Source organism: Rhinolophus sinicus, linkage group LG06, assembly GCF_036562045.2.
Source record: "Rhinolophus sinicus isolate RSC01 linkage group LG06, ASM3656204v1, whole genome shotgun sequence".
NCBI lineage: Eukaryota > Metazoa > Chordata > Mammalia > Chiroptera > Rhinolophidae > Rhinolophus > Rhinolophus sinicus.
Genome location: NC_133756.1, coordinates 122,685,448 through 122,706,884, shown reverse-complemented (window position 1 = coordinate 122,706,884; position 21,437 = coordinate 122,685,448). Strand labels below are relative to the sequence as shown.

The 21,437-nt window shown below is 41.0% G+C and overlaps 1 protein-coding gene across 1 annotated transcript; it reads right to left on the bottom strand.

The window, feature by feature from the left end:
* Nucleotides 1-2,633: 2,633 nt before the first annotated feature.
* OR52W1 (olfactory receptor family 52 subfamily W member 1) lies at nt 2,634-3,721 on the bottom strand. The gene is given in 3 exon segments (XM_019755838.2): nt 2,634-3,067; nt 3,069-3,265; nt 3,268-3,721. Coding segments are annotated over 3 exon segments (954 nt in total). The 3' UTR covers nt 2,634-2,764.
* Nucleotides 3,722-21,437: the final 17,716 nt, after the last annotated feature.

Below are 21,437 nucleotides of genomic sequence, written 5' to 3'. Positions count from 1 at the left end.
ACCTCTGTCTTCTCTCTTTTGCTGTCGTTTATCAACGATTTTCTAGGCTCCCTGAGCTCCACACTACCCTCCCCTGATATGAAGAAAACCTGTCTTTCTTTTTGGCTCATAGAGTTGGAGACAGAAACTTGCTGAAGGCAAACATGACACCTGAGTTCTGGGTGAAGCCGATGAGCCCAAGGGCTGGGCTGTGCGGGCCACACCCTGCTCATGGGGTTTGCCTCCCGTGTGGCACGTTCTGGGGCTTCCCTGGGAAAAAGACACAGATCATCTGCAGCACGTCTGAGGGGTGAGCAGAGTGGAAAGCGTGAGGACAACAAACTGGTGGGGGCTGATCTTCCAGAGAATACAAGGTTCTCTGCAGGGACCTTTAGGGCAGGATAGAATAGCACAGATAGCAAAGACTTCAGTGTGATAACAGCCCTATTTAGTTGCTTCACTTCTCTCAGGCTAAGGGGTAATCACAGAAGTTTCTAATCCCTTATTTGAAAACTTTCCAGGACAGATGTGTTTTGCAATTTAGAATTCTTCAGATTTTAGAAAGGGGCTATAGTGCCCTTATATAAGAGAGACATGGGCAAAACTGACCAACAGTGTGAGGAGGAGACAGAGATGCAGGGGTACCCCAGTGAGATTCAGTGCCCTATAAATGGACATACAGTATTTCTGCAGCTAAATATATAAATAGTCACACTAAAATAAATATAAATAGAATTGTGACGGTTTAGGTCAGGTTTTGGACCAAAAACTATTGTTCAGAGATTCTTTTTTTTATATTTGGAATTGTAGATAAGGGGTTATGGGCTTCAGTGCTTCTCAGGTTGTCATGATGAGTAAAAGAGTGCTGGTAAAGCCTTCTAAACATATCACATGGTAGAGATATACGCAATCTCAATCCAAAACAAAATACAAATATCCAAGGGAGTGACTTTTGGGGTTGAAGAAAGCAAGTTCTTACAATGAATAATGCACAGCTTTGGAATCAGCTGCCTTGGGGAGTTGTGCACAACCGGGGGAGAAAGTGCCTTAGAAGAGAGGCTGCTTGTTCTGGGAGGGTGACAGAATTCACTGCTTATGAACACTGGCTGCATATGATTTCCCTTTTCACGTACCAGAGGGGAAAGGCGAAAAATGGTGTGCATGTGTGTATGTGTGACGGCCACACATACATTTCTTTATAATGTTGTAACAAATTATCTTAGTGCATACATCTTTGTTCACGTCTAACTATTTTGTCAGGATAGATTTATTGAAGAGGAACCCCTAAGAGAAGGATATGGACAATTTAAAGACCTGTGTACCAGTAGGATTAGAATTCTGTCACAGTAATCCACAAAATCATTGCCTAGAGGGCTTTTTAACTCATAACTTCATGAGAGAATGACTGAGCTCACACTTGGGTTGTGGACAAGTGTAGATTTTTTTCTCATCCCTTTGGTTTCAGGGTGACAACACCTCTGAACATGTCACAGAACTTCTGGGCTATTTCTTCAGTTCCTTGTTAATGAGCACCTGGTGAGACCCCATGTGGCCCTAGAGATGTCATCAGCTGCTTTTTCAGACCTGTGACCCCCTGTGTGGTATCCCATAGTGCGTGGTCCAGCTGTCTGTGCTCAGTGGTCAGCGTTGCGCCTGGCTTCAGGTCTTCATGACTAACTCCAATACCTGTGGGTATGAGTTTTCCTGGAGAGCTTGGGTCTGCTTGTGCAGCCTGCAGCTTTCTCTGACCTTGTAGTAGTGACTTCCTGCCTTACGTCTGAGATTACACTCATTCTGCACTCCATGCTGGTGTGAAAGCTCGCTTATGTAATGCCCCTTCCAGTGAGGAGTGGAAAGTGAATCCCCTGTTGGGCAACACCATGACACTTCCTGTTAATATTTCTATTCTCTGGCATCCGCAGCTGTGTACTCCTATTTCATCATATTACACCAGTATCATGTGCTTCTGGTGATGTTGGCCAGGGCAAATTGAATTGCTGATGAGGATTTTATTTAGGAATTTGGCACTCTTGGCCGAAGATGCCCAAAAGGGCAGGTTGGTAAGAGACCGTAGTGACTCTGGATCTCAGGCAAGCAGGTGACACGGCTACAATGATTTTCTGGGATATCAAAATGTGTATCAGGTGGATGCCTGACTCCTGAAGCTGGAAGCCCAGAGAGAGAACGTCTAGCCATTTATTCTTAAGACTTTGGCAGAGGAACGAGGGGTAGGGGAGATAGTGATTACACATGAGACCAAGAGGATTCTCTGAACTGGGAATGTCTTAAAGATCAGTGTCCTGGCCAAATTGGGACCACAGGACACATTGTCCAGATTCTTAGAAGGTAGGGGATAAGCTTATATGATTCCTTATCCAAGGACTGGCTGAAATGGAATCTGGCTCCAGGAATAGACAGGGCTGTGATCCCAGACAAGTACCTTAAAACTTGTTACTCTTCTTAGACCCCCAGGTTCAGGATCTATAGAGGAGCTTTTGTGAGGGAACATGGGCAGATTTAGGTTTGAATGATGGTGAGAGGCGAGGAGGGAGCTTTAAGTTAAATGTTGTGTACTGTGATCATGGTAACACATAGCCCCTGCCTCTTGCCTCCTCCCAAGGATATGTGGCTAGGCAGGGGCTTCACAGGAAAAATTTGCTGAGTGATTATCACAGTCACATCCAGATAATGGGACAAAGATGACATAATCCACATAATCCAGACCCCAGATTCTCCTCTGAATGTCCCCCATCTTCACCCCCAGGCTCCATTGTTTTCAGTGCCCTTAGAACTGGCCTTTTCTGAACGTGAAGATTCCCAGTCGGTCCCTGATCTCCTTGATGCAGGCCCCGTAGATAGGGTTGGGGGCAGGTGGCAGCAGCAAATAGATGTTAGAGAAGAGGATGTGCACGAGCTTTGGGACAGTGTGACGACTGAAGCGGTGTGTGAGGTAGAAGAGACCAGGCACATAGAAGGCCAGAATGACACAGATGTGGGACCTACATGTCCCAAAGGCCTTAGCGTGGGCCTCCCTGGTAGGCAGGCGCAGCACAGTGTGGGCAATGCGCCCATAAGAGCCCGTGATATCTACCCAGAATATCTACACCTGACATGGCCAGTAAAAGCGCCAGCCCATACAGGTTGTTGGCCCATGTGTGGCCCACCACCAGCGCCACCACTGCCATGTGTGCACAGTAGGCATGGTCTATGGTCTTGGCTAGAAAGTGCTCAAATCGTGCCACCAGCAGAGGGAAAGGCTCAACAATAGCCACAGCTTTCAGTGTGGTGCCAGGGCTGCATAGCCCACGCGGGCTTTGGTGACTAGGCTAGGGTAGTGCAGTGGACGCCCTACTGCCACAGCACAATCACAGGCCATGGCCAACAGTATACCAGATTCTAGGGCAGTCAGCATGTGAACAAAGAACATCTGGACCAGGCAGGCAACGTATGGCACAGGACGGGGCCCAAGCCACAGCACAGCTAGCAGCCCCGAGGCTATCTATGTGGCTAAGCCCAGGTCTGTGGCTGCCAGTGTGGCCAGGAGCAAAAACATGGGCTCGTGCAGTGTGGAATCTACCTGTACCACTGCCAGCAGTGCTCCACTGCCCAGCAGGGCCAGCAGATACATGGGCCCAAAGACCAGTGTGAGCCAGACCTGGGCACCCCCTCGCCCTGGAATGCCAGTCAGTATGAAGAAGGCTGGGCATGGGAAGGTAGAGTTTGGCTGTGGAGCTTCTGCCATCCTGTGGGAGGTGGGGGTAAAGCTTTGGGGCTCATGGGATCATGACTCTTGATAGGGGAAGGACAAAGGGAAGGATTTTGGCGTGTCACAGTGGCACAGACCCATCCATGGAGTATGTGTAGGGGTAAGTAGTGCATGGCTGGGAGGATCACAGGGTTATAACCTTTGGTTGGAGTTTTGGATGGGTAATCAAGGTCACAACCCTAGCTGAAATGGGAAAATCCTTTGTGAATGAAAACCCATGAGCATAGTAGGGGAAGAAATGGGGGACAGTGGTAGTGAGGAGGGGGAAAGGGTCACTGCTTCAGTGACTGGTATGATCAGAGCCCTCCATTTGGAGGTCAGCTGAAGATGGAGTGGAGTGAAAGTTTTTCTTCCTCAGGGTCCAAGTAGAGTCAGTCTCAGTCTCGAGATGGGGAGACAGCCAGTGCTGGGTGGGGATCAGTCCTCAGGCTGGTCCTGTCCCTGACTGTGTACCCTTAGGCAGAAGTCCTGGGCCTCAGCTTCCTTAGCTCTATAATGGGAGCAGGCTTAAATGTGCCCAGCTTTCACATTCTGAGCACCAAGTCTCCATGAAGAAAGGAAAGTAGAGAGAACGAGAGAAACAGCAGGCGGCGGCAGATGGGACCTGGGGTGAAGCTGGAAGCCCTATGTGACAGGAGAAAACTTGGTAGGTTTTTGGTGTGTGGGGTGCTTACGTTGTCTTTAACTTGATGCTGAAATAGTGAACTTGAACACCGGCTGGAGAGCTGAAGTTGGGCCTAGGAAGCAACAGAGAAAGAGATGGCAGCAAAAAAGGCACTTCTCTATTCCATCTTCACAATCCAGAAGGGAGTTCCACTGGAGTTTCATTCCTGGTGTGCCAGAGGGTGTGGAGGTGACAGAGAGGAAGGAAATGGCACCCAACCCAGAGTAGCAGTGATAGAAGGAAGAAGAAGCATCTCTGATGTTGGAGGAGGCAGGGCAAGTAGAACCGATTTCTCCCAGAATGTAGCCCATGGCAGAAGCTTAGCAAATGTGGAATGGATAAGTGAAGGAGGAAGAAAGCACCAGCAGAAGATCTGACTGGGGAAAGATCCTGAGCACCACGTGGTGGCAGCTTCTCTGTCTTGACCAGTGCCCGTAGCCTTTATGTGCCCAAGAGCCTTTACGTGGCTATTCTACCTGTTTCCCTCAGGGCTCTTACCCCTCCCACCTGTGCCACATTAACTCTTCCCTGTTCTGTCTTTTGCTCAGTGCTGATTGGCCTGGTAACTCAGGAAGTAGAGTAAGGAGGCAGAAATGGGGCAACAAGGAAAGAGACTGACTTATAGGAGGGCAAAGATCTGGGAAAGAGGAACAACTTCCTCTGAGAGGTCTTTGCTGACTCCCTGAAGTCTGGAGAGAGAAGACCTTGCTTTATTCTGTAATAGCATCAGTCCCCCTCTATTGTAATTCTCTCTCTCTCTCCCCCCCACACACACTAGGCTGACACAGTCACAGGCAGTGCTTCTCATTAGCCACAGTAGCTCCACTGCTCATCACGATGCCTGGGATGTAGTTGTCTATGAATAAACAAATACTTATTGCTTTTAATTGTGGGACAGAAGTGCTGGCCAAAACTGCTGACTAACAGGGCCTCCTACAGTTTCAGGAGCCTTAAGTATCCATAGAGATGAGAAAGAAAGAATTAGTCGCCATCAACCATAAGTCCACTGAGTATGCTTCTTTCTGCTATAACAAGGCATATGCTAAAAATCACTACACTATGCAAGACAATGCAATAAAAAATTCAGGGCTTATAGGAAAAATGGGAATGGGGCACAACATTTAAAACCTGCATCAGTGACACATTTTAAAAAGGATAGGAACCTAATAAAAACGGTAGCTCATGTTACTTGGTTAGAAAGTACATAAACACACCAGTAAATATGGTACTTCACCATGAAAAGACCTGGAGTTTTCCTTGTGGAAATGAGTGTTGGAAGCAGCTTGTGAATTATTGTGAAAAGGTAGAAAGAGAGCTAATCTGAAATCAGGTGAAATATTGTAATACCAGAGGTGGGTGGATGTGGCTCGTAACACAAGCAGTGACCTGAGGCAGCGGGTAGATGTTTGCGTGTGTGCACGTGTGCATGTTCAGTTTTCCTACACGGCTCAGTTCAGCTGGCCGAGTTTTCCGCATTCGTTTAGTTTCTTGCAGATGGAATCACACATAAGCAAATACAAAATTCACATTATGCTCATTTCCCTAATATATCAATTGAATGGATCAAATTTTCATTTCAAAACTAGCTTTATAGCAGAACTGATTGAATCTCTTTTGTGCCTGGCCCCATGCCACGTGATGAGAATACAATGGCAGTAACAAGAGCCTGCTCCCCTCCAGGAGCTCACAGTCCAGTGGACACAGGGAGTGGACACATAAAGTAACTGCATTAACCCAGGTCAGTACCAGGTATGGTGGGAGCACAGAGAAAGGAGCCTCTCCCCCCTCCTCGGGGTGTCAGGGAAGTCTTCTCTGAATGACAGTAATGGCGACAGTCCTCTGGAGTTTCTTTTGTGCAGGCCCTGCTCTAAGCCCTATCCTCACAACAAGCACCTGCAGTAGGTACAATTCCTTCTCCCATCTTTGTACAGACAAAGAACTAAGGCACGAAGAGATGAAGTAACTTGCCTAAGGTCACACAGCCAGTAAATAGCAGTCAGGATATTAGCTAAGTCTTGCTCTAGCATCCTTGCTCTTAGCCACTACTTGGAATAGTCCCACTGAGATTTAGCACATGAGTAGTTTTCTAGGATATTTGGGGCAAAAGGCATCTGTTCCTAGGAGGAAGAGTTCAGGAGCCTGAGATTGGCAGGTGGGCCTAGGATTGCTGAACGGGGAGATGTATAAAGAGCTTCAATTAGTTGGCAGTAGATGGTGAGCTCTCATCTTTTGGGGGTGGGGGTGGGGCAGAAGCAGTTGGGAGGTGGGAGCAGTGGATTGAGAGCCAGGAAGGAGAGGGTTGGGAAAAAATGCCCTTGAATGCCATCATATCCAAATGGCTTTGAGAGAACACTAATAGGACTTTTGACTGGCACATGCCTATTCTGGACACTGTTTGTACAAAGATTGTTCATAAGATAAATCACATACACTTTAAGCCCAACAGAGCTGCACTCATTAAGTTCCTGCAAATGTGATATATTCTGCATTTCCCACTCTCCAGTAATCCAGGATGTATTAGGGGATACCATCAACTTTATTTCTAGAAACGTTTCTTTGTTTGTCTCCCAGGTCCCAGCCCAACATTATAGGAGGTTCCTGAACTGTATTGATTACCTGGCTGGTCTTTTCTCTGTGATACTGGCCATTGGAGTAGGGGATCTGACAATATACCTGTGACCTTGGGGAGCTATATGCCAGAGTCTGCTCCTCAGAGGGGGTGCCAGAGTGGGAGGAGGAGGGAAGCTCACAGGACGTCTCATTTGCTTCTGGACTGGCATGGGAAATCAGATAAGAGAGGGCTCTGTTTGGGAACTGACCCTGATTTTCTGAGTTTTTGACTAATACAGCTACCATCAACACTTGCTATAGAATAGGGTCCCGAATCATCAGCCTGTGTCCGTGTGGGTCTACGGTTTTCTGCTTACAATGACCAATGAGCAAAACATGTAAGAGTAGATTATCCATTTACAGAATAGATTACAGATCAGAAAATCTTGGGTCCTAGTGGTACCACTGAACACTGAATCCTCTTTTAGAAACCTCCTAAGGCAAATTCTCAATTGTCAAGTCTCAATTCTCAGGTCAGCATGAGACCACTCTGTGACAAGTAGCACCACAGTAGCCCAGGCTTCACCTTCCCTCAGTTTCGGGAGGGCCAGAGGGACCCTATTACCCTAAGGTGGCACTATCCTGTGGTGATGTGGAAGTAAGTGGAACCCACCACTCCATCTGTCTTCTAGGTCTTCTAGCTTCTCTTGCCCTTCCATCTGAGGCTCACCAGTCCTTTCATAAGAATGTCCTTAATATTCCAAAAAGCTCTGGGGACTCTGGGAGTTCCCAATCCCTAGGATAGTGGATGGTCTGGCACTGAGGTTGTAGAGTTAAGAGAGAAACCGTTCTCCCTCTATATTATAATAGGAGCTAGTGGAAATCACGTACTAGTAAGGGTATGGAGTAGGTCGGACCTAGTTTTTATCAATTCTCCTATATTGTCTTCTCTTCTCCATTTCCCCTTCCTCTGCATCTGAGTCAGTCCTTTGGACTGATTCCATCTTTGACCATATATGGCAGTGACTCTAGTGTTCTCCTGAATAGTGAGGTCACAATTTCTATCCTTGTCTCCTAGACAACTCTGTAAGACAATAAGATTAGATTAGGACCCTGAGACCCCTTAATTTATCCAATCATTCTTTTCCTTCAATGTGAAGCATGGGAGAGGAATTTTTTGGACTAAGCCTTTCTGACCAGTATTGGCTAAAGAGATCAGTGCTGAGATGGTCTTCCAAAGGCTTTCCTGCAGAAGATGAGTAGATTCCTCTAAAGGTTCTCTAGCATATAAAAGGATCTTCTGCATTGACTACCTATGTTGGGGCCATCTTTCAAGAAATTAATTCCCTAAAGTTCTTTTCTGAAATATAATAGGTAGCACCTTTATCTTTTCCCATCATAACCTCCCTTCCTCTATGCTCACATTACATGCGTGACTCTTATAATCAGAAAAAGTACTAACATCATCCACAGAATTCAACAAACACTAAGAACTCATTACATGCCAAGCACAGTATTATGAATGGGAAAACAGCCTCCCTCCCTTATCATGAAATTCAAACAACCAACGATGCCCATCTTAAGACCTCATGTATTTCTTCTCTCTGTACCTGCTAGAGAATGTCCTATTTTACATCCCACAAGCTTAAAATATTGCAGTACCCTCATACTGATACCTTTGTCTCTGATATACTTCTTCGTATTTTTTTTATACTTTTATTTGGGAATTGGCTAATATATATGTATATAAAAGTACAAAGAATAAAAACAAATGCACATGTATCAACACATCCAGAACTGACAATTATTAACACTTTGTCCCACTTGTTTTTAGTCCTTTGTAAATAAACGCAGTAAAAATTACAGATAAAATTAAAGTCTCTTTTATCTCTTATATTGCTATATTGTTCCATTTTCACCTCAGAGATAGTAGTTATCATGAATTTAGTCTTATCATTCTAATTCAGGTTTTAATGCTTTTGCTAATTAGTGCTTTAAAATATTTACTAACCTCCTACTGTACACAGAGAATTATGTTTTAGTTCTATTTATGCAGAAATACAGATCTTTTTCATTCCTTTAAATTGCCACATAGTTTTACAGCATATGATTATGCCAAATTATATTTATTTATCTATTGATATACTTACAATTATGTGGGGTTTTTTTGCTATGGATACCACTGTTAACATCTTTATGCATGCTTCCATTTTCATATATATGAAAGCTTCTCTAGAGTATACATCTAGAAGTGGAATTGCTGGGTCATAAATATGCACATTTTCACCGTTAGCAGATATTGTCAAATTGCTCTTTAAAATAGTTAGTCCAGTTTGTATTCCCACTAGTAGTTTATGAGAGATACTGTTTTTTAAATTCCTTGACAACGCTTTATATTATTAGACTTACACTTTTGTGAACCGATTAATAAGAAATATTAGCTCATTATTTTAATTTACATCTTTCATATAATTACTGATCATTTAGGTTTCCTCTTCTTTAAGTTGTCTGATCATTTCCTTTGTCCATTTTTTATTCAGTTGCCTTTTTTCCTCCTGTATTTTTGTAGCCCTTCTCTATACATTCTGGATGTTAATGCTTTATGTTGGAAATACAACCTTCCAGTCTACTAATTATCTTTTAATTTTGTTTATGATGTCATTTGCCATACAGAAAATTTTGATTTTAATAAAAAGCACATCTAGGCCATGGAGTTTTGTGTATTATTTACTAAGTCCTTTCCTATCTTGAGATTGTAAAAATCACTATATGAGTTTTGACAATTAGGTTTGTGAACATATCCTAGAAAAATTGCTATATATATAATTGCTGAATATCACTATGGTCACCTTCATAGCACTCCCCTTGGCAAGCTATGCATCAATGCCAGAGCCTAGCCCACCCTTCAAAGCAATTGTGGAACACTTTTTCTGAAATGGCCATCAGAGCTGTCATTGCATTACCCTTGATGTCCTGAATGTCATCAAAATGTCTTCCTTTCAATATTTGCTTTATCTTTGGGTAAAGAAAGAAGTCATTGGGGGCCTGATCAGGTAAGTAGGGAAGTTGTTTCAGTACAGTTATTTGTTTACTGGCTAAAAAGTCCCTCACAGAGAGTGCCGTGTGAGCTGGTGCATTGTTGAGATGCAAGAGCCATGAATTGTTGGCAAAAAGTTCAGGTCGTTTTTGTCTAACTTTTTCATGCAGCCTTTTCAGCACTTGCAAATAATAAACTTGGTTAACTGTTTGTCCAGTTGGTACAAATTCAGAATGAATAATATTCCTATATCAAAAAAGTTTAGCAATATCATTTTGACTCTTGATTTGGATTGACAGAACTTTTTTGGTTCTGGAGAATTGGCTGACTTCCATTGTGCACTTTGATGCTTTGGTACATCCATGTTTCATCACCTGTGATAACATGGCCCAAAACATCATCTTGCCTCTCTGAAAGTTTTTGTCAAACTTTGACTCTTTGTTCTTGTTCATCAGTGAGCTCCTTTGGGATCATTTTCTTTTTATTTATTTTTTATTATTAGTTTCAGGTGTACAAACAATGTAATAGGCATTTCACCCCTCACAAAGTGATAACCCCTCTCCCCCAATCTATTGCCCCTCTGACATCATATACATCTATTACAATTCCATTGACTCTATTCCTTATACTGTACTCTGTATCCTGTGACTATATATACATATATACATACATATACATATATGTATATGTGTATATATATATATATATATATATATATATATATATATATATTTTAATTATAGTTGATATACAATATTATTCAGCTTCAGCTTCAGGTGTACAGTGCATTTGTCAAGCATCTACACTGTCCAAGAAGTAGTCTCCCTAATAAGACATGTGCCCGTCTGACACCCTACAAAATCTTTACAACATTATTGATTATATTCCCCAAACTGTCTTTCATATCCCTGCAGCAATATTGTAGTTACCAATTTATGCTGTCTAATCTCTTCCCCTTCTCTCTCATCCCCATCCCCCTCCCATCTGGCTACCATCAGTTTTTCCTCTATATCTGTGAGACTATTTCTGTTTACTTTGCTTGTTTATTCAGTTCTTTAAATTCCATATATAAGTGAGATCATATGGTATTTGTCTTTCTCTGACACACGTATTTCACTTATCATAATGTTCTCTAGGTCCATCTATATTGTTACAAATGGTAAGATTTCATTCTTCTTTATAGCCGAGTAATACTCCATTGTATAAATGTACCACAATTGCTTAATCCAGTCGTCTACCCGATGGGCATTTCGGTTGTTTCCAAGTCTTGGCTATTGTGTATAGTGCTGCAATAAACATCGAGGTGCATATATTCTTTTGAATTAGTGTCTTGGATTTCTCTGGATAGATACCTAAGAGTGGAATTATTGGGTCATAAGGTAGTTCCATTTCCAGTTTTTTGAGATAGCTCCATACTGATTTCCATAGTGGCTGCATCAATCTGCAATCCCATCAACAGTGCACCAGGGTTCCCTTTTCTCCACAACCTCGCCAGCACTTGTTGTTTGTTGGTTTATTGATGATAGCCATTCTGACCGGAGTGAGGTGGTATCTCATTGTGGTTTTCATTTGCATCTCTCTAATGATCAGTGAGGTTGAGCATTTTTTCATATGTCTGTTTGCCATCTGTATGTCCTCTTTAGAGAAATGACTCTTCATATACCCTGCCCGTTTTTTAATTAGGTTGTTTATTTTTTTGGTGTTGAGTTGAATGACTGTTTTATACATTTTGGATATTAACCCTTTATCAGATGTGTCATTGACAAATATCTTCTCTCATTCAGTAGGCTGCCTTTTTTTTTAATGATGGTTTCCTTTGCTGTGAAAAATCTTTCAAGTTTTTTTTTTTTTTTTTTTAACAGGACTTTATTGGGGAACAGTGTGTACTTCCAGGACTTTTTTCCAAGTTGTTGTCCTTTCAATCTTAGTTGTGGAGGATGCTGTTCAGCTTCAAGTTGTTGTCCTTTTGGTCTTAGCTGTGGAGGGCGCAGCTCAGCTCCAGGTCCGGTTGCTGTTGTTAGTTGCAGGGGGCACAGCTCATCATCCCTTGCGGGAGTCCAACCGACAACCTTGTGGTTGAGAGGATGCGCTCCAACCAACTGAGCTATCCCGGAACTCAGCGGCACCTCAGGTCAAGGTGCCGTGTTCAATCTTAGTTGCAGGGGGCACTGCCCACCATCCCTTGCGGGACTCAAGGAATTGAACTGGCAACCTTGTGGTTGAGAGCCCACTGGCCCATGTGGAAATCAAACCAGCAGCCTTCGGAGTTTGGAGCACGGAGCTCCAACTGCCTGAGCCACCTGGCCAGCCCCAAAAAACTTTTAAGTTTGATGTAATCCCATATGTTTATTTTTTCTTTTACTTCCCTTGGCTGAGGGGATATATCAGTAAAAATATTACTCAGGGTAATGTCTGCAAATTCACTCCCTATATTTTCTTCTAGGAGTTTTATGGTTTTGGGTTTTACATTTAAGTCTTTAATCCATTTTGAACTTGTTCTTGTATATGGTGTAAGGAGGTGGTCCAGTTTCATTTTTTTGCATGTGTCAGTCTTCAGGACAATTTTAGCACATACCTTTCTCATGCCAAGATTTTCAGTTAAGATTTTCCTGTTTTTCTATTGATGTTTACTTGGTCTGCTATGCTTCTCACAGTCAGCCAATGAATTGGACGCAGAATTCAATGAATTTTTGCAATGTTCTCATCAGTTCTGCTTGTTACTGGTCGCTCTGACCTTTCTTCATCAGTAATATGTTCTCTCCCCTCAGAAAAATGTTTAATCCATTTGTGCACTGTTGGTTCCTCATGGCCTTATCTCCATAAACTTGGACTAACATGTCCCTGATTTCACTTCCACACTTGCCAAGTTTAACAAGAAATTTAATGTTTGTTCGTTACTCTAATTTAAGTGCAGACATTCTTGTGACGGCACACAAAAACACACAACAACAATATTGAAGACTACTCGGCAAGACACCGCCACACATTGACATGAACACAGCTGTGAGACACTGATATAACAAGGTTATGAAAGCTTACCGAGCTGTTTGTACAGTGCTACCAATGTAAGCGCATGGTGGCAAGTTCTCGAATTTAATTGTCAGAACTCGTACATTTTCTTTTCATAGTGTATAGACATTTTTACATTTCATTCTTTTAATCCATTTGCGTGTATGACATGAGAAGATGGATGTCTCAGCTCAAACAGAGAGAACAAATTTGTATTTCCTCTGCCTATTTGTTCTATTCAGGCTTTTAACTGGATTGGATGATGCCCACCTGCATTGCCCACTCAGTCTTTTTTATTCAGTTGACTGATTCAAATTTTAATCTCTTTTAAAGGTACCCTCATAGACACACCCAGAAATTTTTTACCAGTCTGGGCATTCCCTAGCCAAGTCACACTGACAAATAAAATTAAACATCACATTTTAAAGGAATTGTTGAGATTATCTTAGAAATGTGTATTTTAATTTTTAGGGAATGCTTAGAAATATAGAAAAATTAAATAAGATGAAAATAGAACCACCATAATCCCAACAAAAGAAGTCACGACCATTACTAACTTAGAGTGTTTTATCTCTCCCACTTTTTCCTATGTAAATCAATAAATTCCAATGATGTAAACATGTTTCTTTTAGGCATTCAAGCATGATAATGTTGCTGTTACCTGGTGCTTGATTAAAATAAAATATTAATGGCATTACAACAAGTTCCATTTTCCTTAAAAAAAAATAAAGTTGAGTCCTCCAAAAAGTAGTATGTTTTTAAACTTTTATCTTTAATAATTTTTATGTTTGTGTCTCAGGGAACATTTTCTAGTTTCTACAATAAATAACAATATTAAGTGGGAAAAATGCCCATTTCAATAGCATTGTATTATAAAGTATTGAAAGTAACTCAATTACCAGAGGGTAAGGGGGCTGGGGGTGGAAGATGAGGGTAAGGGGGAACAAATATATGGTGATGGAAGGAGAACTGACTCTGGGTGGTGAACACACAATGGGATTTATAGATGATGTGATACAGAGTTGTACACCTGAAATCTATGTAATTTTACTAACAATTGTCACCCCAATAAATTTAAAAAATAAATTAAAAAAAAAGAGAACAGAACGTAACTCAAATAATGTGAATAAGTCAGTAGTTAAAATAACTATGTCGTCATACTTCCTTTGACTTAACAAATGGGTTACCACACACATTAAAGAGAACTTGAAAAAATAGACTGGATTAATAATAAAGTTCAGTTGAATACACTTGTGATCCTAAAACATAAACTTCAAGATTTTTGTAATACAACTCATGTACTCTTTTAGAAAAAATTAGAATGTAGAAATAAACAAATGAAAAAATAAATGGTATTCCCGATATCACCTCTTAGAAAGCCTACTCATTGTTAATATTTTGGTATGCATATTTCTGTTTCTCCTATATCAGCTACATAGAAAAAAGACCAAATTGTACACTTGGTTTTTTCAAGCATTTGTTAAAATTATGTATGTATAATTGTATATGTACCTAAAATGACATATATTAGACTTCTGCCTTAAAAATTTTTTTGCTGAGGTTTGTTTTATGGTCCAGAATAAGGTCTATCTTGGTAAATGTCCATTGGTGCTTGAAAATAAATGTATATTCTGCTGTTGTTGGGTGGAGTCTTCTATACGTTAACCAGATCCTGTTGATTGATGGTGTTGATTAGTGCTTCCAAATCCAAATCCTTGTGGATATTCTGTCTAGTAGTTCTATCAGTTGCTGAGTTAGAACTTTAACACTGAGGCAGCTGTTGAAGTTTTAAATTATAATTGTGATTTGTCTATTTTTCCTTTCAGTTCTTTCAGTTTTTGCTTCATGTGTTTTGAGGCTCTGTTGTTTGGTATGTACATACTCAGGATCATTATATCTTCCTGGTGAATTCATCCGTTCATCATTATGTAATGTATCTCTTTGTTACTAGTAATTTTCTTTGCTTTGAAGTCTACTTTATATGATATTAATATCTTTTTGATGAATGTTTCCAGAATATATATATGTGTGTATATATACACACATATATATACACACACATATATATACACACATATATATATACATATATATATATATTCATCCTTTTATTTTCAACCTATTTATGTCATTGAAGTTGAAGTGCGTTTCTTGTAAACAGCATATAGTTGGGTTATTTTTTTAAAAATTGTATTTGAAAATATAGCTAACATACAATATTACATTAGTTTTAGTTGTACACCATAGTTATTCAACATTTATATACCTAAAGAAGTTATCACCATTATAAGTCTAGCAACCATCTAACACTGTCTTATGCTATTACAATATTATCGACTATATTCCCTATGCTTTACATTACATCCCCATGTCTTATTTGTTTTATACTTGGAAATTAGGACTTCATTCCCTTTCCACTTTACCCCCCTTTTAAGTTTTTCATTCACAGTTGACATTCAATATTATTTTATGTTAATTTCAGGTGTATAGCATAGTGGTTAAACATTTACATAATTTAAGAAGTGATCCCCCTGACTAGTCTAGTACCCACGTAGCACTATACATAGTTATTACCATATCATTGGCTATATTCCCTGTGCTTTACTTTACATCCCCATGACTGTCGCGTCCAGCGTTATGCGAGTTGTGGGGAGCGAGCAGGGTGGCACAGGGTTAAGAAAAGACAGTAGTCATGAATAGGGTTTAAGCAGACCAAGGGACCCCCAATCTCAAGGACTGGAAGCCCCGAATCGAGCCTTGCACCAGCTTTTATTAGTTCAGTGGGGAAGTAAAGGAGATAAAGCTTGTCAATCTCAAGATTTGTGAATCTTATACATCATAATAGGAAATTGATTTAAGTCAATCACCCTTGCCTGCAGACAGCTGGACCATAAGTTTCAACTTGCCCAAAAGACAAAACCTATATGCATATGACTAGATGGAGAGCACCTCATTGAATCACTTCCCTTGCAGGTTTTGGGAAGGAATGCAGCCACAGAGGCTGAGGCTTTCCTTAGCCTGAGGAAGGTTGGGGGCTGTGCCCACCTCCATGAACCCTGTGGGTTCTCCTGTTGGTCCCCACACGACTGCGTCTGGCTTGAGTTGTTCCTTCAGTGAGGAATCTTACTCATCATTGACTGTCCAGTCATCTTTCTGGGACCAAACAGGGAGGTACAAAATGCAAACACAAAGGTTTAGCAAAGTCCCTGAAAGGATCCGTCTTACAGACTCTCCTTTCTTTGGGGGCAGGTAGAAACGGTTAAGCTGTTGCGTGGCGCCACATGACTATTTTGTAATTACCAATATGTACTTTTTAATCCCTTCACTGTTTTCACCCTGCCCTCAACCCCCTCCCATTTATCACCCCAACAAATCTAGTACCCATCTGACACCATACATAGTTATTACAGTATTATTGACTATATTCCTTATGCTATACCCTACATCCCCATGATTACTTTGTAACAACCAATTTGTAGTTCTTAATCCGTTTCCCTGTTTTCACCTACATCCCCAGCCACCCTCCCATCTGGCAACCATCTAAGTGTTCTCTGAATTTATGAGTTTGTTTCTGTTTTGTTTGTTAGTTTTGTTGTTAGATTTCACATATAAACAAAATCACGTTGCATCTGTCTTTCTCTGTCTGACATACTCCACTCAGCCCAACATCCTCCAGGTCCGTCCATGCTGCTGCAGATGGCAAGAACCCATTCTCTTCCATGGCCAAGCCATATTCCATTGTATATACGCACCACCTACTGTAATCATTCATCCTTCAACAGACACTGAGACTGCCTCCATATTTTAGCCATTGTAAACAATGCTGCAATGAACATATAGATGCACACATCCCCTCGAAGTAATGCTTTGGGTTTCTTCTAATAAATACCCTGAAGTGGGATTACTGGGTACTTCATGGTCTCTTCTTATAGCCTTTGTTTTAAAGTCTATTTTGTCTGGTGTAAGTATTGCTACCCCAGATTTTTGTTGTAGTTGTTGTTTCCATTTTCATGTAATGTTTTTTTCCATTGCTTTACGTTTTGTCTGTGTGTGTCATTTAATCTGAAATTAGTCTCTTGTAGGCAGCATGTATAAGGGTTTTATTTTCTTATCCATTCAGCCCTCCTATGTCTTTTGATTGGAGCATTTAATTCATTTACATTGAAAGTAATTGTTGATAGATATGCAGCCATTGCCATTTTATTATTCATAATTTTGATTTTTTTTTTTCCATCTTAAAGAAGTCTAAAGTTCCTTGTAATACTGTTTTGGTGGTGATTAACTCCTTTAGCTTTTTCTTGTCTGGGATGCTCTTTATCTAGCCTTCAATTTTAAATGATAACCTTGCTGGAGTGAGTAGTCTTGGTTGTATGTCCTTGCTTTTCATCACTTCGAATATTTTTTGCCAATCCCTTATGGCCTGCAAAGTTTCTGTTGAGAAATCAGCTGACAGTCTTATGGGAGCTCCCTTATAAGTTACTAGTTATCTTTCTCTAGCTGCTTTTAGGATTCTCTCTTTGTCTCCAACTTTCACCATTTTAATTATAATGTGTCTAAGTGTGGGCCTATTGGGGTTCATCTGTTTGGGACTCTCTGCACTTCCTGGATTTGTATGTCTATTTTCTTCTCCAGGTTAGGAAAGTTTTCAGTCATTATTTCTTTAAATATGTTCTCAATCTCTTGCTTTCTCTCTCCTCCTTCTGGTACCCCTATGATGCAAATGTTGTTACACTTGATGTTGTCCAGAGGTCTCTTAAACTAGCCTTATTTTTTAAATTCTTGTTTCTTTTTGCTGTTTTGATTGGATGTTTTCTTCTACCTTATCTTCCAAATCATTGATTCTATCCTCTGCTTTATCTAGTCTGCTGGTGATTCCTTCTAGTACATTTTTCGTTTCAGTTATTATAGTCTTCACTTCTGACTGGTTCTTTATGGTTTTTATGTCCTTTTCTAAGGCTTGCTATCTCTTTGTTGAAGTTCTCACTAAGTTCCTTGAGCATCCTTATAACCATTGTTTTGAACTCTGTCACTTGTAGGTTGCTTGTCTTTATTTCATTTAGTTCTTTTTTTTCTGGAGTTTTCTCCTGTTCTTTCATTTGGGATGCATTTTCTTGTTTCCTCACTTTGACTGCCTCTCTGTGTTTGTTTCTATGCATTAGGTAGATCCACTATGTCTCCCAGTCTTGGCTGGGTGACCTTATGTAGTAGGTGTCCTATGGGGCTCAGTGGCACAGTCTCCCTGGTCCCTGAGCTGGGTGCTCTATGAAGGTCCTTTGTGCGGGTTGTGTATGCCTTCTTATAGTTGAGCATTCATTGCTCTTGGCACATCAGTGGGTGGGACTCACCTTTAAACTGACTGACTGTGGTGTTTGGCAATGTCCACAGCTTATGGACTGTTGTGTGGGAGGCTTTTCCCACTGAATGGGATTTGCCCTAATGGGCTCTAGTGTCTGTTGAGACCACCCTTTGTGTGTGCCACTTGTGGGACTAATTGGGTGGTGCTCTGCTGTGGTCTGAAGCCAACTTCCAAGTATGTTGGTTTTGGGGCCTCTTGGGAGGGGTTCTGGTGCAGGCCCAGGTCAGCCACTGACTATGACTTGTCGGGGACTGCCTGGTAGAAGCTACAAAGTGATCTGCAGTTGTTTGCTGCCTGTGCTGGACCTGGAGGTGCGTGGGAGGCTGGCTGCCACCACTATCGGGTCTGGGTTAGCTCTGCAAAAAGCCACAACACCCCAAGGCCTACTGCCACCTGCCAGCTCGCTTTAAGCTGAGCCACTGATAATGTCTGTTGAGCTATTCAAGTGGAGTGAGGCAGGGCTTCAAGAAGTCACTTGAGTGGGAAGAATCCTGGTCACCAGGTTAATGTAAATTTTGGTTTGGTGCCAGTGTTGAGCCTGGAGTGATTCAGCAAAAGTCTCAGAGAACACCGAGACCAGTTGCCGCCTGCCTGGGGCCTGCCGGACTCTGACAGTTTTCCAAGAAAGAGTGCAATGTCAGCAGGACTGGCTGCTAGCTCAGAAAGTGCCTCCGGCAGTGCACAAGTTGGGTGGGATGGGATCCTAGTGAGTCAGCAGGGTGTAGCAGCAGAGCTCTCCAGGCCAATCAGATTCAGACTTGGCCTGTGGGGGCGGGCTCAACACAGGAAAGATGGCGCCCGCCTGCTGGCTGCATAGAAGGTGGCCCCTCACTGGGAACATGCTGACTGTCCTCCAATCCTCCCCGCAAAGTTACACACCTCAGTCTGCACCCCCGTATGTCTCCAAGGCTCCTGAGTCACCATCTCTCTGCTGGATCTTTAGGTGAGTGCCTGTGAGTGAGTGAGTCTGTGCACAGGCGTTTTAAGAGGAAGTCTGGGTTTCCTGCAACCTTCCGGCGCCCTCGAACTGTCGGAATCCCCACTGTTTTTTACAGCCAGATGTTTTTAGGGCTCCTCTTCTTGGTACCAGTACTCTGGGCTGGGAGCCAGGTGTTGGGGGCTGGGGTCCCTCACTCCTCTGGGGGGAACCAAAGTGGCTGAGATAACCCTCCCTATTCTCAACCACCACACGCAGGTGTGGGGCCTGTTCCATGTCTCCTCCCCTACTACCAATCTCAATGTAGTTTCTTTTTTATATTTTTAGTTATAGGACTTCTGTTTGACTAGACTTCAGATGGTTTTCCAGGTTGATTGTTCTATAATTTAGTTGTAATTTTAATGTATTCAGGGAAGAATGGAGGCACAGTGTTTATATATTCCACCATCTTGGATCTCTCCTCTATAGTTGGGTTATTATTTTGCAAATGCCATCTCTGTTTTTTAAATTGGTGTATTTAGATCATTTATATTAAGGTAATTATTAATATGTTAGGACTTAAGCCTTCCACTTTATTATTTGTTTCCTGTGTCTCATTCCTCTGTTTTTGTTTTCTAGCTTTTCTGTTGGTTATTTGAACATTTTTAGGATTCCTTATTGATTTATTTATAGGGATTTTGAGTGTATGGTTTGTGTAGTTTTGTTTGTGGTTGCTCTATTAAAACATGTGACTCACAGTCCACTGGTATCAACATTTTACCACTTTACGTTAAATAAGGAAATCTTAGTTTCATTTAATTTCCTTTACTCTTCTTACTTTCAAATATCATTATCTTGAGTATCAGATGGTGTAATAATTTTTATTTTAATCATTGCATGTGATATAAAAACGCATTAGAAGAATTTACCTATACTTCCACTCCTTTTATTCCTTCCTGATGCTCCTAAAAAAATCTTTCTTTTGACAAATGCAGACACCTATGTAACTCACACTCCTCTCAATTTATAAAATATTTCCATCAAAGGATTACTCCAGAGGTAATCACTATTCTGGATTTCTGTCACCACAGACTAGTTTTTGTCTGTTGTAAAACCTCATATAAATAGAATCATAGAGTAGGTAGGCTTTTGTATCTGTTTTTTTTTTATACACATAATAATGAACTTAATCTGTATTGTTACATGCTTTTTAAAATTTTTATTAAATTTATCGGGGTGACATTGGTTAGTAAAATTGTTGGATGTTTTAGTAGTTTTTAAAATTTTTAATTGCTGAATACTATTCCGTTGTATGAGTATATAACAATTTGTTTATCCATTCTTCTTTTGACTGGACATTTGAGTTTTGTCCAGTTTTTGGCTACTATGAATTAAGCTGCTGTAAACATTTGTGTACAAGGCTTTTGTGGACTTATGTTTTTATTTCTCTTGGGTAAATACCTAAGAGTGGGATTGCTAGGTTGATGTCTTTTTTTTTTCTTTCCTTATTGGGTTTCTAGAAACTTCTTTGCTCTAGATATTATGAGTTGGGAACAATTACTCGCCTCCCAACAATGTTAGAATACTTTAATTAAGTGTTCACACAATGTAATGTTTGTTTTTAATGGTGTGAACATTTTAATCAATCTTTCATTTATTCTGTACCTTTTCTCCCCTTGAACTTGAGTGATTGCGCTTTCAGGGTTGTTTTAAAATGATCCCTTAATCAATGTTTCTGAACTGAATCTGAACACTTTGACATGTTCACCTGAGGGATTTTGTCTTCTCCCCTTATCAACTACTTAGTCTCTATAAGCTTCTATTTTCTCATCTGCCAAATGAAAATAGTAATAGTGCCATATCTCATTAGGTTGTTCTGAGAATTAAATGAGACAATTTATGATAAACCCTAACACAGTGACAGGAATATAGTAAGGGCTCAATAAATGTTGCCATTATTAAGTTATTATTTTATTGCTGGGATTTCTGTCACTGCTATTATGCTGTGTTTTCAAATGCTTTATGGGCATTTTCTCTGGAGCTGCTAATTACTCTTAGAGTTAGTGTTCCCTCTTGGCATTAGAGGAAGGGTTTTCATTTCTCCTTTGGTTCATTGACCCCATGCTCAGTGATGCCAGAAGTGACTCTGGCACTGCTCCC